This window comes from Giraffa tippelskirchi, chromosome X, assembly GCF_054371585.1.
Source record: "Giraffa tippelskirchi isolate mGirTip1 chromosome X, T2T-mGirTip1v1.2.pri, whole genome shotgun sequence".
In the NCBI taxonomy this organism is placed as follows: domain Eukaryota; kingdom Metazoa; phylum Chordata; class Mammalia; order Artiodactyla; family Giraffidae; genus Giraffa; species Giraffa tippelskirchi.
The window spans coordinates 39,347,500-39,373,377 of record NC_137289.1 but is presented as its reverse complement, the minus strand read 5'-3'; the positions used below and the strand labels follow the sequence as shown (position 1 = coordinate 39,373,377).

The following is a 25,878-nucleotide window of genomic DNA, read 5'->3' as shown; positions in this document are numbered from 1 at the left end:
TGCTAGGAAAATAATTTAGAACTTACCGAACTCTATCATGACTGACCTCGAGAAAACACTACAGCTGGGATCAAGAGGTTGGAATTTTGTAGATCCTCCTAGTTTTTCTCTCATTGTTTTGCTGAGAATCACATCCTTCACAGATTTCTACATCCAATAACAGTGGTACTGATAAATTGTTTTTAACTTTAATTTCTTTTTTTGTGGATGTATTCATGAGTTGCAATATTATATTTGTTCAGATTTACAACATAGCAATTCAGTTGTTTTATATATTATACTCTGTTTACATTTATTATTAGATAGTTGGTATATTCCTCTGTACTGTATAGCATATCCTTGTTGCTTAAAGTTCAAAGTGAATAGTTTAAAATGAAATATTAAGTTCTAATGAAAACCATTGTAAATTACAAAGGACTGAAATCACAGTGTGCTTTCTCTCTCTCCAAGGATGTAGTAAGCTTGAAATCAATCTTTTAAAAAAGAAATAGGAGAATAGAATTATGGACATGGGGAAAGGGGAGGAGAGGGTGAGATGTATGGAAAGAGTAACATGGAAACTTACATTACCATGTGTAAAAGAGATAGCCAAGGGGAATTTGCTGTATGGCTCAGGAAACTCAACCAGGGGCTCTGTATCAACCCAGAGGGGTGGGATGGGGAGGGAGATGGGAGAGAGTTCCAAAAGGGAGGGGATATATGTATCCCCTAGGCTGATTTATGTTGATGTTTGACAGAAAACAGCAAAATTCTGTAAAGCAATAATCCTTCAATAAAAAATTAATTAACTAAAATCACAAAAAGTATCTCAAACAAAAATAAAAGGAATAGGGAAATCACCAACTACTTTGAAATGCAGCAATATACTTATAGAAATAAAAATGTCAATGCACCAAGAAGGAATCACAATGGACATTAATTTCAGTAAATATTATCATAAGCATTAGCAGTCAAATACTTGAGGTAGAAGAAGGAGTCATCTTATTTCTCTTAATTGCTGAACATCGTCCTCCTTCTTACTTTGATGCAAGGTGCTAGAGACATGTCCCACAACAAGAAATGGATGCATGCATGTGTGCTAAATCTCTTCAGTTGTGTCCGACTCTTTGTGACCCTATGAACTGTGGCCCACCAGGCTCCTCTGTCCCTGGGAATTATCCAGGAAAGAGTACTGGAGTGGGTTTCCATGCCCTCCTCCAGGGAACCTTCTCCACTTAGGGATAGAACCTGGGTCTCCTGTGTCTCCTGCATTGCAGGCAGGTTCTTTACTACCGGCGCCACTTGGGAAGACCCAAGAAATGGATGGCGTGTATGCTAAGCCGCTTCAGTCGTGTCCGACTCTTTGAGACCCTACGGATTGAAGCCCGCTAGGCTCCTCTGTCCATGGGATTTTCCAGCAAGAATACTGGAGTGGGTTGCCATGCCTTTTTCCAGGGCATCTTCCCAATCCAGGGATTGAATCCGTGGCTCTTAACGTTTCCCACATAAGAAGGCAGTTTCTTTACCACTAGCGCCACCTGGGAAGCCCCAAGAAATGGATACCTGTACTTACATCGCCATGGTTAAAAGCAGGTGCTTGAATGGAAAAACATCAGGGAAACTATCACCCCACCTTCCCGCTCCATCTCTAGGCTGAGTGCCACAGGAAGGTTGTTATTTGTTCAGCCCTCCTCACTCCACCATACGTTTGGCCAATTGCTTTGGCTCATGGGCTACCAGTCCCTCATTGGCTGCTACTGTGGAGACTGTCGCTGCATTCACTGTCACTGGACTATCCCATCATCCCTGCAAGTTTGCAATTCAGTCCGGATTTTTTTTTTTTTTAAAAGCCAAATGTTCTAGTTTGCAAACAAAAAAATAGGATAAGAGAAATCTAGATAAGGTAATTTCATAAGATATGGTGCTTGATTCCAGAAATTTAGAATTTTCTCATTTTACACTGTGTTTGAGTCCTATTTTACACATGGAAGTGAATTGGGATTGAAGAGATAGAATGGGTAAGTGTGATTTTTATATCTGCTACTGCTGGTGCAGTGGTAAAGAATCCACCTGCCAATGCACGAGACGAAAGAGACATGGTTTCTATCCCATGGTCAGAAAGATCCCCTGGAGTAGGAAATGGCAACCAGTTCAGTATTCTTGCTTGGAAAATTGCACGGAGAGAGGAGCCTGGCGGGCTCCTGGCCATGAGGTCAGAAAGAGTCAGATATGACTGAGTGACTGAACACACACACACACACACACACACACACACACACACACACACACTGCTCTTTGTGTCCATGCGTGCTACCTCGCGACAGTGGTGCCCGACTCTTTGCAGACCCTGTGGACTATAGCCCACCAGGCTCCTCTGTCCATGGGATTCTCTAGGAAAGCATACTGGAGAGGGTTGCCATGCCCTCCTCCCGGGGATCTTTATGACCCAGGGATCGAACCTGCCTCTCCTGCGACTCCTGCATTGCAGGCGCATTCTTTACTGCTGAGCCACCCGGGAAGACCACACTGTTCTTTATCGGTTGCTATACACCACATAAAAATCTCTGGATGGTACCTAAGTATAGGTGGGAGAATGAAAATGAAAAAGGCCGATGAAACTTTTCGGGAAACCATTTTGACCATAAAGATCCCTAAAATCGCTGAGAAACCACAAATAGATATAACCATTTAGGAAAGTGACGAGTTGCAATACGCTAAGAAAAAAGTACACGATTTTCCATCGAACGAATGACACATCCGACACACATTGAAGCAAAGTTAATGAAGTTTTTAATGTTTTCGTTGGGGTGGAAATGTGCCTCTTCATCGCTACAGGTCTTTTCTCTCCAAGTGAGAGAAGAAAAGTCTGGTTTGCGATGTTCAGGCGGTCCTGAGGCAGTTTATCTGCAGCTGTTGTATCTGATGATCGCTTTAGTGGCCTCGGACATGGCATGCTTGCCGATCTCTCCAGGCAAGAGAAGACGAACAGCTGTCTGGATGTCATGATTTGTGATGGTGCGGTGCTTGTTGGAGCGGGCCAGGCGCCAGGCCTCTTCGGCGATCCGCTCAAACATATCCTTCACGAACGAATCCATGACGTTCACGGCCTCACGGGAGAGACTCAGGCCCGGATGGACTTGCCTCAGCAGCCTGCGGAAATAGATGGCGAAGCTCAAGAAGTCGTCCGGACGGGAGCGGCGGCGACGGCGACGGCGACGGCGGCTCTTAGCCGTCTTCCGCTTTGCCTTCTTTGGCTCGGCATCAGACGACTCTGGTCTGGAGGGCTCTGTTTCCGAGGGCTCAATTTCGGAGGTGCCAGTTTCTCTGGTGCTCAGATCTTCCTGAGAGTTGTCAGAGGCTGGTTCAGCCTTGTGGGAGACACCACCCCCCATGGCTCAGAGGGAAGACCAGTGCGGGCGTTGAAGGCCGTTGGCCGAGTTTATAGGCCCTGCGTTCCCTGACGTCACAGACACTGTCCATATCTGATTGGATAAAATGCAAAGCAGGGAGGCCTGTTACTATGGCAGCCCATGTCACTTCTCACTGGATGTCCCACCTCCCAACTCCTGCCACGCCCCTCCCCCACGCTTAACCCCCAGTCAGCCAAAATCAGTGGTATCTTCAAACTTTCCCTGACCTCCACCAGAAAAATCTTTGAACTCTGCCCCATGTAGGAAACAGGCATCCATTCACCTCAGCTGACTTATGTCTACTATTGATGCATGAGAAGTTTGAAAGATGTCACCAAAGTCACTGAAGTTGAAAAATGAAATAATCAGTTAGAGCTTCCTGAGAGAGTCTGACTGACCTCCATAACTCAAGCTCTTTCAGGCATCAGAGAGACTCAGGTCACTTGGTGGATATTTTACTCCAACACAGAATCTTCTCCTGATTGACCTGCAGTGGCATGAGCAGAATGTCCTGGCTTCCTCAGCAGAGTGCTCCTGAAAATCCTAAGAATTAATTGACCAGCTATTATCTCCGAAACTTATCAAAACCAATGATCAATTTGAAGAGACTGACAAAATCCCATTCTCCAAATACAGAACACAAACAGAAATAGGAATACTTACACATACACAGTGAAAATATTTAACATTTTTCAAATTTTAAATTGTTTTCTTAAACATTATATAGGTCCCCCAAGTACCACACATACTGGAATTGATTAATGATTTATAGCGGTTATTTCTCAAAAAATGATCACTCTTATTGCTGAAAAGCCACCAGGGTGAGATAAAATGAATAAAATGATAAATAAAGCAGCTAGGAGTAAACGTATCTAAGGTGGTGAAAGACCTGTACGTAGAAAAAGTAAAACCCTGATCAAAGAAAGTGAAGATAATACAAACAGAGGGAAAGGTTTACCTTGTTTATGGATGGGAAGAATTGATATTGTTAAAATAAACATGCTATCCAAGGCAATCCACATACTCAGTGCAATTGCTGTGAAAATACCGGGGCATTTTCCACAAAACTAGAACAGACCATTTTAAATTTTGTATGGAAAGACGAAAGACCCTGAATCGCCAAAACAGTCTTAAGGAAGAAGAGCAGAACTGGAGGAATCAGGTTCCCTGACTTCGAACTATATCAGAAAACTACATTAATCCAGTCAGTGTAGTATCGGCACAAAAACAGACACGTGGAACAGAAGAGAGAGCCCAGAAATAAACCTATGTGCTATGGTCAACTAATCTATAATAAAAAAACAGAAGAATATACAGTGGAGAGAAGACAGTCTCTTCAATAGGTGCTGCAGGGATAATTGGATAGCTACATGCAATAAAGTAAAATTAGAACATTCCCTAACAGCATATACAAAAATAAACTCAAAATGGACTAAAGACCTAAATCTAATACATATATTGTGTATGAAGTCATTTTAAGAAATAGAATCCATTAGATATCTTAATGACCTGTGTTTCTTTCACATTTGTAAATTCAGAAATTAAATGAATACATCAGTTATAAAAAAAACATTAAAAATACAAAACAATTGGGTTTTGAAGAGATAATTGGGACCTCAAAGGACTCTGATACACAGAAAATCTAGGATGGAGAAGGGAAAAGCAGTTTGATGTTGAAGATTGGAAGGGGGAGTAACACTAGTAATTATTCACTTCAGTTGATGATTGAGGAAATAAGAGAACCTAGTGAGGAATCACCTTGCAATGTTGTGGTTCACTGTAAAGGCAAAATAAGGGAAATGGCTTCATAGCTGAATTAACAATTGCAAGTCTCAACTCGTGGATGGTGGTGTTGATGGGATAGGCATACCCCATTCAGAAACCTTTTCAACATTACCATTGTTTATGGATTCCCTTAAAAAGAGGACCCCAACACAGCATAGAAGTTAAGTGCAACAAAAAATTTCAGGAGAAAAACCTCATTTCACACTGCCTAGAATCAGAAGTTTCTACCCTAACTCGTTCAGATGATCTAATGTCATTCTTTTCTAGCCCTTATTCTGTTGTTTTTGAAGTGGAAAATCTTGATGATTTTCAGCTTAACATCATAGGGATGCTGAGGGCATTCAGTCAGAGAAGCTAAAAAGTTCATGTTGACTCCATGTCAGCCAAGGAGGGAGTCAAACTGGTAGCCACGGTCACTGAGCCACTCTACAGCGAGGTTATCCTGACTAAACCAATAATGGTCTTCCTGGTGTGTTCGGGTCTAGTGACAGTAGTGTAACAAGTATGATTATTTATCTACTGTATTGTTCATTTTATAAAACTAGTTAAGATCATTTAAATATCATATGAGTATTAGAAAATGGCCAAATAGTAAAGAATCCACTTGCAATGCAGGAGACTCAGGTTCAATCCCTGGGTCCAGAAGATCCCGTGGAGTAGGAAATGGAATCCCACTCCAGCGTTCTTGACTAGAAAATTCCATGGACAGAAGGGCGAGGCAGGCTACAGTCCATGGAGTCACAAAGAGTTGGACACAACTGAGCGACTAATACTTTCAACACTTTCAAGTATTCTAGAGCTCCTGTACAAAATGCTAGTGATTGGGTCACTTAAACAACATTCATGTATTGTCTCATACTTGTGGAGGCTCTAAGCCCAAATCAAGGTTTCATCTGAGTTGGATTTTATGCAAGGTGTGAATGCATAACGGGCCTCCGTTCCTGGCCACTTTTCTTGGCTTGTAGATAGCTGAAGTCTCCCTATGCCTCCCCACGTTTTCTTCCCTATATGTATGTATCTATGTCTGATTTTCCCTTATTATATAGATATAAGTCATTTGGATTAAAACCTACTCTAATGAATGCATTTTAACTTGATCACTTGGTAAATACTCTATCTCCAATTATGATCACATATGAGTATGAGTGTTTATGGCACAGATACATTAATTTTAGAGGCAGAAAATCAACCCTTAGGAGATATGTATTTTGAATTAATTGTGGGCATATCTCCTGCCTCTTCCATCTTATTTAGAGAACACTGGTGACCACTTATGAGAAACAAGGTGGCCCCACCACAGTCATTTTCACAGTTCTGTGATTGTTCAGTAATTTTGTTTTCGTATTTTATTTCTTTTTCTCTGTGTGAGCGAGAAGATAGTGTATCATTTTCAATTGCTGCAAAGTATTCTTTACACCTACAGTTGTAATTATTTCCTGTTGTGTAGGATATAAGAATCTGTAAGTACACCACTGTCAGCCAAACATTGAGATGAAATCCTGATAATCCACGAAATCAAACTTTTCCTGAGCCCTTCAGGAGAGGGACAGGGCTCTACAGGACAAAAAAAACAAAACACTTTCTTGAAACTGGCAGAACCTCATGAGATAAAGGAAAAGAATTGAGGTCCTTGGGCAAGATACTAGAGAGAGCCTCCCTGAGTAGTACAGGTATGAAGTGGACAGTGCCTTTTCAAGAATGGGCAATGAAGGTCTGTATCTTTTGGTCCAAAATAGAAGAATTCTGATGGGCTATTATACCTCCAGGGCTCTCCTTGGTCACTGCAGTAAATATTTAGGAAATGTGAGTCCAATTATCAAGAACATTATTTGGTGTTTTGTGGAAAGTTAGAGAAATCTTATGAGAGAACATTTACAACAACTACAATGGGAGGGGGGGAAGGGGAGAAAAAAGAAAAAAAAAATCCAAAAGAATCTACAGAACAAGTCAAAACAAAAATAATCAATGTTTTTCTTGAGTCACTGCTGTCAGAATCCTTTCCCTCGCTGGGAGTCACAGTTCACCTCACCTCCCTAGAAACCCCTCTAACACTGTGCTGCTGTCTGGACCTGCTGTGGGGGCAGCTCAGATTCTAATCTGGTCCTAATCTTCTGTGTTCTTGTCTCCAACGTCCACAGCTATCAGAACTAGTGCGTTTTCTTTTGTGGGAGCTCTCGATGACCTTTTATATATTCCATAGGCACAGAATCTGCGGATTGAATCTTCAGCTTGTACAGCTGGTGGGAAGGTCTGGGGTCTTCTTCCTTAGCCGCACTGCCCCTGGGTTTCTATTGTGGTTTCATTTCCACCTCTGCATGTGGGTCGTCCACTGGGGTTTGCACCTGAGGCTGCCCTGGAGGAGTTGGGTTTCCCCTGTGAGGGCCAGGTGTGGAGGTGGTGCACTTGCTTGGGTTGCAGGGGTTCTGGCAGCACCAGGTACTCAGGGGAGTTGGCGGCTATGGTAACAGGAAACAAAGTGCTCTAGAAGGGTATCAGTTCAGTTCAGTTCAGTCGCTGAGTCATGTCCGACTCTGCGATCCCATGGACTGCAGCACGCCAGGCCTCCCTGTCCATCACCCACTCCCAGAGTTGACACAAACTCATGTCCATTGAGTCGGTGATGCCATCCAACCATCTCATCCTCTGTCATCCCCTTCTCCTCCCACCTTCAATCTTTCCCAGCATCAGGGTCTTTTCAAATGAGTCAGTTCTTTGCATCAGGTGGCCAAAGTATTGGAGTTTCAGCTTCAACATCAGTCCTTTCAATGAATATTCAGGACTGATTTCCTTTAGGATGGACTGGTTGGATCTCCTCAGTATCGAAGGGACTCTGAGGACTCTTCTTCAACACTACAGTTCAAAAGCATCAATTCTTCAGTGCGCAGCATTCTTGATAGTTCAACTCTCAGATCCATACATGACTACTGGGAAAACCATAGCTTTGACTAGACAGACCTTTGTTGGCAAAGTAATGTCTCTGCTTTTTAGTATGCTGTCCAGGTTGGTCATAGCTTTTCTTCCAAGGAACAAGCATCTTTTAATTTCATGGCTGCAGTCACCATCTACAGTGATTTTGGAGCCCCCCCCCACCAGAAAACTCTCTCATTGTTCCCACTATTTCCCCATCTATTTGCCGTGAATTCATGGGACCGCATGCCATGATCTTACTTTTCTGAATGTTGAGTTTTAAACCAACGTTTTCACTCTCCTCTGTCACTTTGATCAAGAGGCTCTTTAGTTCCTCTTTGCTTTCTGCCATAAGGGTGGTGTAATCTGCATATCTGAGGTTATTGATCTTTCTCCCAACAATCTTGATTCCAGCTTGTGCTTCATCATCACGTGTTTCTCATTATGTACTCTGCATAAAAGTTAAATAAGTGGAGTGAGAATATACAGTCTTGACATACTCCTTTCCTGATTTGGAACCAGTCTGTTGTTTCGTGTCCAATTCTAACTGTTGCTTGTTGGCCTGCATACAGATTTCTCAGGAGGCAGGTCAGGTGTTCTGGTATTCCCATCTCTTTCAGAATTTTCCACAGGTTGTTGTGATCCACACAGTCAAAGGCTTTGGCATAGTCGATAAAGCAGAAATAAATGTTTTTCTGGAACTCACTTGCTTTTTCAGTGATCCAACAGATGTTGGCAATTTGATCTTTGGTTCCTCTGCCTTTTCTAAATCCAACTTGAACATCTGGAAATTCACGGCCCACGAACTGTTGAAGCCCGGATTGGAGAATTTTGAGCATCACTTTGCTAGCGTGTGAGATGAGTGGAATTGTGCGGTAGTTTGAGCATTCTTTGGCATTGCCTTGCCTTGGGATTGGAATGAAAACTGACCTTTTCCAGTCCTGTGGCCACTGGTGAGCTTTCCCAATTTGCTAGCATATTGAGAGCAGCACTTTCACAGCATCATCTTTAAGGATTTGAAATAGCTCAATTGGAATTCCATCACCTCCCCTAGCGTTGTTCATAGTGATGCTTCCTAAGGCCCACTTGACTTCACATTCCAGGATGTCTGGCTCTAGGTGAGTGATCATGCCATCGTGATTATCTAAGCCATGAAGATCCTTTTTGTGTAGTGTTTCTGTGTATTCTTGCCACCTCTTCTTTATATCTTCTGCTTCTGTTAGGTCTATACCATTTTTGTCCTTTACTGTGCCCATCTTTGCATGAAATGTACCCTTGGTATCTCTAATTTTCTTGAAGAGATCTCTAGTCTTTCCCATTCTATTGTTTTCCTCTCTTTCTTTGCACTGATCACTAAGGAAGGCTTTCTTAACTCTCCTTGCTATTCTTTGGAACTCTGCATTCAAATGGGTATGTCTTTCTTTGTCTCCTTTGCTTTTCACTTCTCTTCTTTACACAGCCATTTGTAAGGCCTCCTCAGACAGCCATTTTGCTTTTCTCCCATTTCTTTTTCTTGGGGATGGTCTTAATCCCTGTCACCTGTACAACGTCATGAACCTCCGTCCATAGTTCTTCAGGCACTCTGTCTATCAGATCTAATCCCTTGAATCTATTTGTCACTTCCACTATATAATCGTAAGGGATTTGATTTAGGTCACACCTGAATAGTCTAGTGGTTTTCCCTACTTTCTTCAATTTAAGTCTGAATTTGTCAATAAAGAGTTCATGATCTGAGCCACAAAATCTGCCAACAAGGTCTCCCGACAAGATCTCTCAACTTCCTTCTTAGCCAAGCCTAAAAGACAGACTCTGTAGTGCAGCACATCAGGCCAAATACCGGATAAACTGAGAATATTTGTATGTAAGAGTACCAGGTACGGGATATTGTGCAGAAGATGTGCACTGCGAGTGAAGTCACGTAAAAGTCTTTTGTGCCACTTTCAGAGGGAAACTATTCGTCTTCCAGACGATCCAGTCGACAGGATTCAAATCACTAATAATAGTCAACTCAGCCACAAGGCAGGGCAGGGTCCCTTTGTGGAACTTAATAAAGAAGTTCCCATGCAAGCCTGTCTGCACCCTCTAATTTTCATTACTCAAATGTTTTCATTCCATCAACAGAGAGTTCAAATACAGACCATGGGCAGGCACTCGTGGAGATGATGAAGACTGCAAGAACACAGCATCCTTCCGGGGCGGTGAACACAGAATGCTGCAGGTTGGTGAGAAGATGGAGGAAAAATGGACCAGAGAATGAAGGGGAGAGTTCAGAGCAAAGATCTGGCTTTTTGGGGTGGTGGGAGCTGCTCCAGACCTGCCTGCAAGCCTTGGGGACATATTTCAAAATGTAATAAACAATGTAGTCTCTGGCCTCAATGAGCTTTGACAATCTTAATGCCTCAGCATACTAGACTAGACCAACTGCAGTGCAACAGGTTAGAGATTCAGGAGATATTATTTGGGGAAAGGGGGACAGTGACTTAAAGGAGACTTGCTCGGTCACACTTTTTCAAACAGTGTGACTACTTAATAGAGCTGGAGCCAGGATTCACCTATATATAGACTGTTCTCTTAAGCATATTTCAATTTCGTGATCATCACGAGATAACCACGTTTATGTGGGATTTCATTTTCTTTCTGTTTGAATACTTCTCTACTTATACAACCGGAAGTTAGCACTACCTTGGAAGTTACATTTTTGTATTAGGACTTTTCTCTCACTTCTCCAACTGTACCAGTTGTGCTAGATGACTTCCTACCACTAAAGATGGCCCAGTTCATAGTAATTCCTCCTGCCATACAAGAGTCTCTCAAAAAAACGAAAAGGCAGATAGAATGCAAAAGCACAGACAAGCCAAGCTTCTGAGGACTGTTTGAAAAAAAGGCCATGGGAAAGTAGGCCATGAGTTGGCTGATTGACATAGTAGTGTGGTTATAGAATCCGTGGCATCAGAAAGAGACAAGCGGCACTCAAAGATGCAGAACAGCCGAGTTTATTCAGCACCGGTGTGGGCTCAGTGGAGTCGCCGCCAAAGACTGAGTGCCTCGGCTTTGTTCTGGGTATCTTTTAATACACCGTAGATTTCCTGCTTGAACAGCTCAGATCCCTCCCTTCCCCAGGTAGCCCTAGTTCCCGAGAAGAGGAGGTGACCACCAAGCAAGAGATCAGATGTGGAAGCGGTGATTGATGAGCAGCAGCTGTTAACACAAGATAAAGGAAGGGAAAGCAAAAGGTTGTTACTTTAATTGGGGGCTTTGATCTGGTTTCTATTTCATTCCCCGCTCTTGATATTTAGGGTGCATCTGCGGCTGTCAGAGAACATCATCATCCAGACCTGGTTGGTAACCCCTTAAAAGCAACAACTAGGTGGCTGTTCTCCGTTTGACAACTCTTTCTATGAATGAACCCTGTTACGTGTTTGATTAGGACCGGTATGAAGCAGGGAATAAGCAGTCATCGGTGAGTATGACTACGACAATCCCAATCATTGTTTTAACCAGAAACATTGTCTGAACTAGAAGATGGGCAGTCTTCCTGATATTTTTAGCTATGTCTGTCACAACTCTTCGATTGTCTCCTATTTGGATGCAACAGTCAGTTTGGTAGAATTTCCCACAAGCTCCTCCTTCCTCCACTATTCGATTTGGATAGATGGCAGTCCTCATCTGGGATTGTTGCTGTGCCAACAGTTCCAACGCAGTTGCAATTTCATTAGTTATACTCTCAAGTACCGCCCGCAGTCGGATTATTCCGTTGAGCATGTAAATGTGGGTCCTGTACCCCCAACTGCCGTCTTGTGGCTACGTGGCCGGACCATAATACGGGATTATCTGTTGGGGGCGCTCAGCTTTGCCCCAACTTTGTTTTCCCCCTAGCTCGAGGAATCATTTTTCTCTATGTCTCAGGTTGTCGCAAATTGGGAACACCAGCGTGTCCCCTGGTGAGTCGGGAAGAGGAAGAAACCTGACTGAATTATTCCTATGGTGCAGGTTCCTCCGCATCTGGATGGGAATCATGAGTAGGCCTTCTCCCGCAAATCCAAAAAGTCCCTCTCGGGGCTGCCATAAGTCTGGGTTTGTGGAGTTAAAATGCTTCCAATATGGGCTAATGCCTGGGATTGCAAGAAAAGGATTAGTATCAGGTTGACTTCCCGTACAGTTTCGCTCTGGAATCCCAGAAGTGGAGTTGAAGGGAGTGCAAGTGTGATTTCCATTCCCTCCCTTTTGGGGATCCCGATACCAGGTTGGGGCCCCTGACCACCACAGACGTTTGTTACAGGTACCATTATAGACCAGGGCTCTTCTACATTTTGTTTCTCTGACCCAGGTATAATGTGTCCCTTCCTGGCTTAGGCATTCTTTGCCTTCTGTTTCCTTGGACAGGGTCCAACTCTGAATAGAACCCCCTGCCCGCCTGCTAGTTGTTCGATTCCATTGGAATAGCAGAGAGGCATCCAGTGCAGTACACTTCCAGGGCCATGTTTTATGCATCAGAGCTCCTCCACAAACACAGCAGCTAGTGACATTTAGTTCCAGGGCTACCTCCTCGGCTAGATGGATAAAAGGATTATTTCCAATAGTGGTCATTTCTAACTTATCTTTGAGGGAAACTCAAAGCTGGTTATAAAGTCCAGAGGACCCCATCTTTGGACCTGATGCCAATGGGTCTGGCTTGGTTACTTGGGCCTTTAACCATTTGACCACCTCCTGGGCTCGTTCTTTCCTAGCCTGGTCTTCCCCCCCACAATCTATCATCCCAAAATGAGTCTGTCGAGTCTAGCAAGCCATCTGTCTTGGGGTACCATAGCACGTTAGGCCATTCACACTGTGGGCTCTAATTGTCCCTCGCAATGATGCTTCCTTTCTCTAGTTCATGGGAAAGCTGAACTATAACATGCGGCTGGTTTGTATGTGCAGTCAGTGAATCCTTGGGCCCATTTACCCTCATGGTAGAAAGACTCCGTACATTCAGAACAATTATCCTGGCTCTCAGATGAGGAGGCGACTTTACAACTTAACAGAACTATAAGGCAAAAATACACTGTTTTCATATTTAAGTTGATCACAGTCGGAGGAGACTCCTAAAAAAGAAGAAGTATGAAGAAGTAGGGAAAGCAGAGAGAGAGTTTTTGGATACAAGTCCACTCTGTGGGAGAGAGGAAAGCCCTATTCCAAATAAGATGAATAGGGGGAGTCCCAGACCAATTAATAACCAATACATCTGCCTTGTGTAGGTCCTATTGGTTCCTCCAGCTTCAGCCGTGTGTTTCTTAACCAGCTCCCGGTGTGGCCCCCAGCAGGGCTTTGGGGTGCTTGTTTCCTTCTTTGCAAGGTCAGGCACAGGAGTTTCTCCAGACTAAGGGTCATTTCCCACTTTTCCTGGCTATCAGTGGGACTTGCAGGTTTGACTCTGGAGTAATGGGTCCAAGCATCTGTTCATGCCACCTTGAGATCAGTGGGGGTAGTTAAGATTACAAAATAGGGCCCTTTCCACATGGGTTTTACAGGCTGTTGTTTGCAATCCTTACCCATACTCGGTCCCCTGGTTGGTGAGGATGTGCTGTTATACCTAAGGAAATGGGTATTCTATCAATTATCCACGTATGTATTTGAGAGATTGTGTGTCCTAACCCTTTTAGCTGCCTATATAAGTCCAAGTTCCCCAGTTCTCTGGTGTCTCCCCTTAAGTTGACTAGCGAGGGTGGTCGTGCATACAGGATTTCAAATGGCAAAAACCCTGTCCGTGCCCCGGGTGAACACCTCACCTTTAAGAGGGCCGCAGGCAACATGCCTACCCAAGATAAGCTGGTCTCCTGGCATAGTTTTGCTAGGGTTTGTTTGAGGGTTCCACTCACGTGTTCCACTTTCCCTGAGCTCTGGGGATGGCAGGCAGTATGCAATTTCCACTGGGTTTTCAAAGCCTTTGCCACCTGTTGTTCTGCATCGGCTACAAATGCCGGTCCATTGTCCAACCCTATGGTCAGACACATTCAATATCTGGGGACAATGTCTTTCAGGAGTGCCTTGGTTACTTGTCTTGCTTTTTCAGTTTGGGTAGGAAAGGCTTCCACCCAGCCTGAAAAGGTGCAGATCAAATCTACAAGGTATCTAAATCCTTGATTTGGAGTGATTTCAGTGAAACCTGCTTCCATATCCTCAAAGGGGGATAGTCCAAAATGTTGTGTCCCTGCTGACCTACTAGGCCCCTGGCGAGCATTATTTTGTAAACAGGTTACACATCACTGGGAGACCGAAGAACAGAGTGCGGGGAGGTGAGCAACGAGATAGTATGGGCCTAGCAACGTCTCTAAGGCAGTCTTGCCCATATGGGTCAGTTCATTTCGCTGGTGCACCAGCTTGTAGGCAAGGTGTTCCAGAACATAGACTCGTGGTCTTGTGTGAGCCACCATCCCATCTTGGCCTTGGTTCCCCCTTCCGTTTTCATCCATTTCCTCCGCAGGCCGGCCGGATTTCCCAGGCTAACAGGGCCCCTGGGCTGCTGGAGCTGTGAACCACTCCCAGGCTGCTTGGCCCAATCTCAGCCATTGGCAGAGAGGGTAGTGGGCGTCACGCTCCACGGACAGGCCCCTAGCCCAAAGGGAGTCGCCTCGGGCCCACCTCACCCCCTTGCCCCGGCTTCCGGGGCTCCAGCGAGCCACGTGATGCCTCTGATTCGCTGAGTGCCCACCTCCAGGCATATTGCCTGTCTTCCATCTGGCAAAACCCAGGTGCGAGCTGCCATTTCCTTGGCCTGTAGAAATTCAAACCATGAATTCCCACTTCCATATCCGAAAAAGACACTCCTGCGTCCCACAGGACCTTAGACATCTGGGTGCTCTCCCAAGGTGTCCCATGAAAGGCAGGGGGGCAATGTGGCTGGAGAGTTTCCTCCATAAAGCAGAGAGCCCGATGTGGTCTGGATGATAGGAGAGTGGGTACAAACCCAGTTTGATACAATTGAGCTCTTTTGCTCAGGAGCCACAGGGTACAGAGCTCTCTGTGTCTCTGTCTCTGCTTCTGGCACGCACTGTTTCTCTGTCCATCTTTCTCCGTGTGTAGTAGGGGCTTGTGTCTGTGTGTCTCTGTCTCCCTGACTGGTGCTGTTGCCCTCTGCCACTCTCCGGACACCGGCACTCATAAAAGACACTTAACCTAGGCATAAAGCCAAAGTTCTCCTCCTGTGTGAGTTGCACCCACGGGAGATCTGACTTTGTCAGTTCACAAAGCTGGGGAATGCTTTCTCAAACTTAGAGGCAAACACAGGCGATCTCTTCTGAACCACAGAAGGAGACAGGCGTCCCTCCCTCCCTCACATGGTGGACATGAACACTGCACAGGACTACGGTGGCTTGGCCACACTTTGGACAGGGGGAGAAACGGGGCATGCTCTAGCTGGCATGAGGGAGCTCCATGAAATGTGCTTAAATGCCAGTCAGTGAGAATGCTAAGGACAGCTCTCCATTGAGGACCATGACTCACCGGTGCCAGAGGCATTGAAGTCTGCCCATTTAGTGTATACAGGCCCTTTCAAAATGGGGCTGTTCTCGTTCAGCCTCCAGGTTGAGAACACACCGCAGCCTACCCTGTCTCCCCAGCCCTGTGGGGTCGGGAGCAGCGAAGAATCAACTGACGCCATCCTTTGCATAGTCCTGATAGCCAAGCTTTCTGCGAAGAGAATAAAGAGTGATGTTTCCAACTGGAAAACTCTGCAGGTAGCAGCTGCTTATGCTGGAGTCCCGTCAGTCAACCAAAGCTTACATACAAAGCAAGGTGTGCTCATGCCCCTGGTCATTTTGGGGCATGAATGCTGCTACACTTGAGAAGGACAGAAAGATCCAAGGGACTGTAGCCCCGCCCCCTCTTCTGTGCCTGGGAATCCACCCCATTCTGTTTCTTGGCTCCTTTCCATCCTCACCGACTTCCCACTGGTGCTTTCTGCCTGCCTATCCTTTCGGCAAGGGATCCAGGGTGCAGCAGCACACTCGGAAAAAGGAAGGAATTCACGTCAGGACATTTTTAAACGAGCAATGTGGTGTCTTCCTCATGACTGCTATTCAGTAATGCCTGGAGCCTAAATACAGCAGGCTCTGCACTGGAACCTGTCTCTCACTGTCCCAGGGTCCCTGCATGCAAACAGCCTGCCGTCCTTGCTTCATCCCTGTTCCCTCCCTCACAGGCAGACACTGGCAGAGGGGCACTCACACACACCGCCCACCTGCGCTTTCCTCACCCTTCTGCACTGCCAGGTAGCTGGAAGTGCCCGGACGGATTGCACGCTCACACCCAGGCTCTCCTAGGATGCCTGGGGATTCACTCTGAGAGCCTACATTAGCATGTCATTTGTCTCGCATGGTGCCAATATGGAACACACTTGGAGAGGGAGTGTGCTGGCTGACAGGCTGATCCTAGGCAGCACTAGCCTAGGACTTGCCCAGATCGCCTTCTCACAAGTGTGGAACAATCTTCAGTGAAGCCGGCTCTCATTCCAATCCTCCTCCTTCCAGTCTCTTCCTTTATCCGAAGCACCCTGGCCTCTTCAAAATCGGGGGTCCTGCCCTAGCCTCGTCCAGCATTTCCACAGGGTAGCCAATGCACCACAGACTGAGGGGTCCACAGACGGTGGTTTTAAATCCCCACATCACTTGATTTATTTCCTCTGGGTGACTCCTCAAACCCCCCACCACTGCTTACGGATACAAACACACATCACAGCAGGAATTGTGAGCTTGTTTATGCCTCTTGATGTAACTGCAGATTTGCAGAGTCACTGTCCACAGTTGTCATCTGTCATCCTTCCCTCATTCCTGTCCCGGACAGGGGCATGACAGAGATGCATGGACCCGTCTCCCCTAGTCTGTGAGCGCCTCGTGCCTCCTCTTCTGGTTGCTCCACATCTCATGTTCTGTCACCTTCATCTCTGTGTCTGCAGAGGCCAGTACCCATGCACACACACATGCAACACAAGCAGACACGTGTCAGGGACAGGGACCCAAATGCAAACAGGGAACACGTGGCAGTACGTGGAGAACCACTGGTTCATTCAAAATATAGAGATTTCCATATTTCTTATAAGAAAATCTCCATTCTGATCTTCAAATGTGAACCATACCAAAGTCCAACTTCCATGAAGGAGCATTAGCACCTAGATTTTGGTATAGGAAATATAAGGAATTCCATATTTCATGGTGGATAATGGTTGTCTTGATATATGTATGAGAAATGCAAAGAATTTCATATTTCATGAAGAAACAGTGGTGCTGACATTTTCCCTTGTGAAATAGGGGAATACCAATACTATATTGGATCTCCGTGTCTTAAGAAAACCAATGCCTAGATTTTCATGTGTGAAATGTAGAGTATCCCATATTTAATGTAAGAAAATCACCACCCAGATTTTCATATAGGAAGTATAGAGAATTCCATAGTTCATGTAAAAAACTCTGGATACAGATTTTAATCAAGTGAAATACAAAAAAATTCAACATTTCATGTAGTAAAACCATCGTTGAGATTATCATATGTAACATACAGAAAATCTATTTTTAAGAGAGTAAAAATGTCACAGTGATTTCCATATCTGAATTATGCAGGGTTCCATATTTTATGTAGTAAAATTGGTATGCAGAATTTGAAAGATATCTTAAATATACAGAATTCCTGATTGCATGAGGGGAAATTGGCACCCAGGTTTTCCTATGTGATACACATAATGTTCAATACTTCCTCTAGGAAAGTTTGAGCAGAGGTGTTCATATGTGATACATAGATATTTCATATTTATGTAGAAAATGGATGGCCCTAGTTCAAATCTGATATATAGAGAATTCCGTATTTCATACGGGAATATTGTCACTCATATTTTCATATATGAAGCATAAAGATTTCTGTATTTTTTGTGCAAATATCTGGGCCGAGATTTTCTTATACTAAATGTGAAAAATCTCATATGACAAGTATGAAAATCTGTTCACAAATTTCTATTTGTGAAATGTAGAGGTGTCCTAATTAATGTGGGAAAATTGGTTCCCTGATTTCTATAACATGAAATATAGAAAATTACATACTTATGTCAGAAAATCTTAATTAAGATTTTCATATATGAAATATACAGAATCCCATATGTCAATATAGCAAAAGTCTTTGTTCCAATTATCATCTGCAAAATGTATGTGATTCCATATTTTATTTAAGCAAATCTGCACACTGATTGCCACGCATGAAACATACAGAATTTGGTATTCCACATTTGAAAATCTATGCCCACCAAAGCCAGGCTAATATTTTCATATGTGTTGTGGAGAGAATTGAATATTTAATGTAGGAAAATGAATGTCCATATATTCAAAGGTTTACCATGGAGAATTCCATATATTGTGTAGGAAAATGTGCTCACAGATATTCATAAATGTAACATAAAGAAGTCAATATTTCCATTGGGAAAACTTTTTCCAGATTTTCTTAGAGCGTATTCCATATATCATGCAGGACAATCTGTGCCTAGATTTTCAAATGTGAGCTATAGAGAATTATATATATTTAGTGCAGAAATAACAGCATCCTAACCCTTACCCGACACCCTAACCCGACACTCTAACCTGACACCCGACACCCTAACCTTAGCCCAACACCCTAACCCGACTGCCTAACCCGACACCCTAACCCGACACCCTATCCCACACCCTAAACCTAACCCACACCCTAACTTACACCCTACTCAACCCCTCACCCCTAGACTTACCTTTTGAAGACCTCTGTCTGTCTGTGGATTTATGTATGTCTCAGTGTGAGTCTTCTGTTTTTTGATAATATTGCTGAAGTTGTAAGTGAGTTCTTATTTAAATAATCTAAAGAAAAGGAAGCCCTTACAAATCAAACAGTTCTAAATACAAGAAAAAATTGACCTAAATGAATTTTAGATTCATGTGAACTGGGAAATAGTCAATATTAAATACCTGGTATTTATTTTTTTTCACTACTCTAGACATGTCTGAGTCATTAACAGTAAGCATAAAATTTTTATAGTGCCTAGGTTTATTATAAGTTAAATATTGCTATATTGTTATGTCTGTCACAAGCTTGTCAACAAAGAAAGTACCTCTAAAAACAAACAAACAGAAAAACTCCTAAAGAATGTAAATGCGATATGAGCTTTTAGATAAACTGTTAAAAATAATTATACTTTAAAATATCTATCTACAATAGTCTCAATTGAAGGCAGAGGAGAAGGGGACGACAGAGGATAAGATGGTTGGATGGCATCACTGACTCGATGGACATGAGTTTGAGCAAGCCCCGGGAGTTGGTGATGGACAGGGAAGCCTGGCATCCTGCAGTCCATGGGGTCGCAAAGAGTCAGACACGACTGAGCAACTGAACTGAACTGAATTTACAATAGTTTCTCCAGATTTTGGTTACCTGAATTTCTATCGTTGTGCTAAACTAAGTGATGACAGTGTATTGAATAGCTAGGTCATTTCCAAATAAATAAGGTTCTGAGACATTCACTACTTGACAGGACCTTCCTCTTACACAGACACTAAAGAGGTTTTTGACCATCCATGAATAGTGTCTGGTGCCATCCTAAGATGTTCACTATAAGAAAGCAAAAATGTTTTTTAGATAGTATCACTGATACGTATGTTCACCAATCTATAGAATGCCAATGTAAAAGTCAGTTCTTTGTTGCTTAAGGAAAATGTATGTCTTGTTATTAAAGAAGGTATGAGTAATGAAATCACATTTTATGAAGGAAAAAGAAATAGTTCTGACTTCGGGTGGCAGTTTCAGGATGGGAGAAGCAAAGGAATGGGTACGGAAAGGGATAAGGAGGTTTTATGGGAAGTGGACCTCCAGAAAAGTGTTTTGTGCCTAGTACAAGTTTTCTTGAGAGGTTGAACTGCCTTTGCTAATGGATTTTAAGTTTCTTTACCTCTTGAGTGATCTGTTCTAGGTTGACCTTTGAAATCCTTTGTTAACTTTGGCTAAGTGGATAAGTATTGTTTCACAGTGACTTATGTCATCCTACTTGACTGTTATAAACCCTTTTGATATTTATAAACAAACCTTCCTAAATAATTGACGTCTAGCTACCTTTGGGATGCTTCAGAGGGCCCCTGAGACCTCCCAAAGAGAGATATTAAACAGCCCGAGTTCATTTGGCATGTTAAACTACATGGGAAGTGTTGTCAGAAGAAGTGATGGATCTTCTCAAGTTATATTGTATGGTTGATGATACTAATATAGATATCCTAGAAATTATGTGACATTCATGAAAATCTGATATGTTTTGGTAAAATGCTGTCAGTTATAATTCTAGTTATCATATTCAAGTGTTTCAAGTCACAGCAATGGCCAGATTACTTTGTCAATTTCAATTTAATCAGGTTTTAAACATGCCTTCTATGGTTTCACACTGATGCCTTTGCAAAAATACTGCTACTTCAAGATATATGGAAAAGACTTTTCTAAGCTTACCCATAAACAATTTTTTTTCTGTCATCTGGTAAGCTGGTACCAGACTGGAATTTGGTCTAGTCTCTAGGATCATCGAAAAAGCAAGACAGTTCCAGAAAAACAGCTATTTCTGCTTTATTTACTATGCCAAAGCCTTTGACTGTGTGGGTCACAATAAACTGTGGAAAATTCTGAAAGAGATGGGAATACCAGACCATCTGACCTGTCTCTTGAGAAACCTGTATGCGGGTCAGGAAGCAACACTTAGAACTGGACATGGAACAACAGACTGGTTCCAAATAAGAAAAGGAGTACGTCAAGGCTGTATATTGTCACCCTGCTTATTTAACTTATATGCAGCGTACATCATGAGAAACGCTGGGCTGGAAGAAGCACAAGCTGGAATCAAGATTGCCGGGAGAAATATCAATAACCTCAGATATGCAGATGACACCACGCTTATGGCAGAAAGTGAAGAAGAACTAAAGAGCCTCTTGATGAACGCAGTTGAATCCATGCAGGCTGAAGAGCACCAATGACAGCAGAGAGAAATCGTTCTTCTATTGCTTCCTACACAAAAAAATAAATAAAAGAGAGAAGAAAGCTTGTAACTCTTTTTCTGACACTCAGATCACCAAAGGGAGAAACTGCTATGAATATGTGGATAGAAAGGACACGTCTTTGGCCAACTGGATGAGGTGAGTGCAGTGAGTCTGCAGTTTGTAGACGTCGCTCTTCCCTCAAGCCCACACCCCTTTCCTTCTCAACCTGTCTCCCTCAATAGCTTTCACATCTTCTTTCCTCTTTTCCTTCCATATCATGCTCTTTCATTTCAAAAGATATTGGAAAGAAAGAAATACAAATATAGCATGTGCCCTCAAAATACAAGTCTATGTGCTAAACAAAACTGGGGGACTTGAAAACAACTTGAGGAGTCTAGATTCACCAGGGACACTGTAACTCACTTAATTGACACTTACCAAGCACTTCATGTTTCAGTTTAGACAGTGAACTTCATTACTGAAGCAGGTCACACAACCCATGTCCTTTTGGAGAACATACTGCAGACAGACATTAGCCAATTGGTTTTAGAAATAGTAACTTTAATTTTTCCATTTTTGAGTAACTGCACAGTGCCAGGATAACCTAACACGAGAGACCTTGAGTCCATGTGGGCAACAACCTCCCCAGGCTCGGTTCCAGTGAGAAGTGAGCCCTGAGGCCTGGGAAGGAATGCGGGGCAGGATGGCCGTGAGCATGGCCATTCTCTAAGGGCCTCTCCTTTCATCAGGGCAGGCAGAAAGTGAATAAACTATTACTGTTCTGGGTCTCAAGCTATGTCAGAGCACTCTCCAAGTTTCCATGGGAGGGGGTGGGCAAGTGAACAGGACCCTGGATACACATGGGGAGATTGAAGAAAAGCCTCGGGAGAGAAGGCAGGCTGGGGTGAGTGCTGAGGGGTGTGTGCTAGCCTAGGAGCACCAAGTCCTGTGGAATGAAAGAGAACTTAATTTAGAACTTAGGGGAGCTGGAGGTCACCAGCCTCATGGACAGTCCAGGTGGAGACGCGGCTGGGACTGGGCTCCGGAAAATGGCTAATTAGGTAAGGAGAGAAAAGCATTCCAGCCAGGAAGAGGACCAGAGACAGGATCTGGAAATAGGAATTCGCACGGCCTGGTCGAAGGTGTGAACAGAAGGTCCCCATGAGGGGCGGTGGGAGCCACAGCGGCCTCAGAGTCTGAAGGCAAGGAGCTGGGCATGGTCCGACAGTGGGGGGCGCTCGTCACCTGAGGTTTCTTTTCCTTTCCCTGCCTCGACCCCAGGTATGTGAACTGTGCCCGGGACGATGAGGAGCAGAACCTGGTGGCCTTCCAGTATCACCGGCAGATCTTCTACCGAACCTGCCAAGTGGTCGGGCTGGGCTGTGAGCTGCTGGTCTGGTACGGGGACGAGTATGGCCAGGACCTCGGCATCAACGGGACAGCAGGGGGAAGAGCGAGCTCGCGGCCGGGAGAGGTGAGCGCCACCCCTCTTCCAGCGCCCCAGCCCACCCCGGGGAGCCTCCCTGGTCCGATTCCAAAGCAGAGTACAATCCAGTCTAAAGTCAGTCAAGTCGCAATTAAAATGCCTCAGAATTAGATTCATTTCATATGACTGTTAGGAAAGATTTTTATGTGAAAAATGTTAGTTCTAATTTTCAACATTTTATGCAAAAAATATGTAACATCACCTTCTGCTGAAAGGCTCAGAAGCAAAAAGCAAGTTTTCTAGCACCTACCAGCTCTCTCACCTTTCCCTGTTTCTTCCTCATTTCCTCCCATTTCTAAGCGACAGGAGTCCAGTGATTTGCATTCAGTCACTGTTTCAGTTTGTTGTCCTGTGAGTTCATACTCTGTGCCAGACAGGGCTCCACCCACCAAAACAGACAGAACCACTGCCCTGGGGCAGCACCGGCTTCATACCAGACAGGGGCTGGTGCTCTGAGGAAAACAGTGCAGGAAAAGTGCCTTGGATCAGTGTGAGCAGAAGGCGGGGTGTGGTGCAGGATGGTGGGGCAGGGTCTCTGCAGAGATAACACCCGTGGGAAAGGATTCCAGGCAGGGGAACAGCCAGTGCCGCAGCCCCAGGGCCGGGACGAGAGGCCATGCCGGTGGTCGCAGGAGGAAGCACAGAGGGACAGGAAGGAGGCTGGACGGGACACGGAAGCCTCAGGGCCTGTGTCCACGTACAGGCCCCAGGGGTCTTTCTGGGTGACACAGAACAACCGTGAGGTTTTCAGCTGCAAGCGGCATGTTCTCTGTTCTGTGACAATGCTTTGGTTCATTTTGGGGAAGAGACAGCAGCGGAGAGTCCCCTCAGAGGTCAGTTCATTGCCGGACACGAGGGGAGAGTGGGCTGGCTGAAGATGCACGGGAGTGAGGGTGTGAGGAGTCTGGCTGGAGATGTATTTTTAAACAGGACTTCCTAGTGCATGTTAAATGGACTAAGACTGAATGAAATAAATGAGGTATGAATACTGGTGAGGCTTGAGAAAGGACATGCCTTTATTTTCGGATTTATGGAAAACTGAGAGAGGAGCAATTTGTGAAGCAGTTGGGGCAGCAGGAGCCAGAGACCTGTAGTCAGTGGGACCTGGGCCACTCGGTCTCGTCCAGTCTGAAACCCACTTCCTGCAGAGATCGGCACAAAGGCTGCTCTTTGAACCAGGAGCCGCAAAGTCAGCTTTACTCACACCTGCTCTAACTACCCCCTGTGCTACCTCCCATAGGCAGAGAGCTCCAGGCCAGGCGCCCCTAACTTAATAGACCCTTTCCCCTCACAGGGAGCCACTCAGGAAGATTCTACCTAAGTCATCAAGAGTCTTATCTCTCAGTAGGGTAAAATACCTGTGGCCACTGTGACATGACTTTTCAGATACTGACACACAGGGAAAGGTCCCTGCAGATCCACCTCTATCAGGAGAGACGCTGCTCTGATGCTGCTGGAAGGTCCCTAGTCCGGGTGATACGTAGAAAAGGCCCTTGACACAAGCTTCCCGGATTTCTGTAGATGTAGAGAATAAGGATGGAATGGAAAAGTGGACTGTAGAGACACACTTGATGGGAGACAAATCGTGCGCTGTCAACACCAAGATGATTAGTGGGCAGGCCTTACGACGGCAAACCAGCTACCTGACCAAAAGCTTTCTCTTTCAGCAGAACCGAAGCCCAAGATCCACCCATGTGCCTCCTGCTCTCTGGCCTTCTCTAGTCAGAAATTCCTCAGCGAACATGTCCAACGCAATCACCCCTCTCAGACCCTCCTGAGACCATCTGCAAGAGACCACCTCCAAGCAGAGGATCACTGCCCAGGCAATCAAAATCAGCAGCAGCGATATTCTGATCCGCACAGCCCGAGTGACAAACCTGAGGGTCGCGAGGCCAAGGAAAGGCCCCAACCTTTGCTGAAAAGCAAAAGGCTGAAGAGGATTTCAAGGGCCTCTTCCTACTCGTCCTAGGGACAAATGGGGGGCTCTGGGATGCATGAGAGAATGACGGAAGAGCCCACCACAAGCCAGAAACTGAATCCAGAGGACACAGGCAAATTATTCATGGGGGCAGGGGTCTCGGGGATTATAAAAGCCAAGTGCGGAGAGTGTGGGCAAGTCTCCAAGGATAGGTCAAGTCTCATCACAAACCAGAGGACACACACAGGGGAGAAGCCCTATGTGTGCAGGGAGTGTGAGTGAGTCATGACCAACAAACCACATCTTAGCCACAGGAGGATTACTGCAGCCGCCCCATGCCTCAGCTCTAAGGGGGCCTCAGAGGAGGTCTATGACCCTTTACTGTCCCCAAGAGTATGAGAAGAGACTTCCCAGGTGGTCTAGTGGCCAAGACTCCAATGCAGAGACCCATGTTCAATACCTCATTAGGGAACTAGCTCCCACATGCTGCAACTAAGACACAGTGCAGCCGAATAAATTAATACATAAATAAATATTTTAAAGAAAAAGTGTGATAAGCCCAGAATTAATTGATTAAACAGACCTTCCACTTTCATGACAGGAGAGGAGGTAGATAAACAGCAGAGGGTTTCTTAAGTGTTCTGGAGATGTTCATGCCAATTGCCTTTGTGGGTTTTTTGTACTCCTAATAAATTTTGTCTCCAAACAAATCTGAAGCCCAGACTACGTACTTATTCCCCGCTTATTACTGAGAGCAGTGGGGTCCAGTGGTAGCTGAACCCCTGGGAAGGCATAATTCTGGAGCCAACTCAGTTAGGTCATGGAACAGTCAGTTCCTGGGTCCAGGGAGAGGAATCTAGGGTTTGAGACAGACTCACCAGGGAAGAGAATTTCCCGGCCTCCTGGGAAGTGTGGCCTCTCCTCCTTATAGACCACGACTCTCCTTTGGCCTCTCCTGGTTGCCCTCTGGTTTCCTCTGGCTTCTGTGGCCTCAGAGGTGAAGGCCTCGTGCACGTGTGTGTGCGCATGTGCGTGTGCCTTGCTCAGCCTGGGCCATCTGGTCTTTGCTGCTCCCCCAGGGTCATCACAGCATCTGGACTCCAGATTCGACCACAGGGGTCCAGTTTTCAGCCCTGCCCTCAGCAGCTGTGCGACCTGGGGCAAGATGCTCAACCTCTCTGTGTCTCTATTCTCATCTGTGATACACGGTGGAGGCAGCAGCATTTTAGTCTTATGCATAAGCACAGGGAGAATCTGGCAGAGGCTGGCTGAGAATGCAAGCCCCACCTTTGCTGTTCCTTGTGATGTTTTCTTTAACCTTTTATTATTTTTTAATTGAAGAATAATTGCTTTACAGAATTTTGTTTTCTGCATGTCCTTCAGCCCCCACACCTTCCA

General features: G+C 44.9%; 1 protein-coding gene and 1 pseudogene across 26 annotated transcripts in view; one reads left to right on the top strand and one right to left on the bottom strand.

The window, feature by feature from the left end:
• The window catches only part of LOC145536800 (histone-lysine N-methyltransferase PRDM7-like), a 44,148-nt gene extending 18,958 nt beyond the window's left edge, over positions 1-25,190 (top strand). For 2 of the 25 annotated variants that reach the window (XM_081566734.1, XM_081566727.1), the window contains 5 exons: positions 10,203-10,299; positions 11,378-11,541; positions 20,465-21,232; positions 22,358-22,550; positions 24,233-25,190. In XM_081566734.1, coding sequence (XP_081422860.1) covers positions 21,228-21,232; positions 22,358-22,550; positions 24,233-24,340 — 306 coding nt within the window. In that variant the 5' untranslated portion in view covers positions 10,203-10,299; positions 11,378-11,541; positions 20,465-21,227 and the 3' untranslated portion in view covers positions 24,341-25,190. Of the gene's footprint in view, positions 1-10,202; positions 10,304-11,205; positions 11,542-19,283; positions 21,233-22,357; positions 22,551-24,216 lie in introns of all 25 variants that reach the window. The other 23 variants (XM_081566721.1, XM_081566713.1, XM_081566735.1 and 20 more) reach the window with 14 other exon arrangements.
• Positions 2,753-3,393, bottom strand: LOC145536801 (histone H2B pseudogene; annotated as a pseudogene). The gene has a single exon (XR_014076018.1). The product of XR_014076018.1 is annotated as a histone H2B pseudogene (transcript).
• Positions 25,191-25,878: the final 688 nt, after the last annotated feature.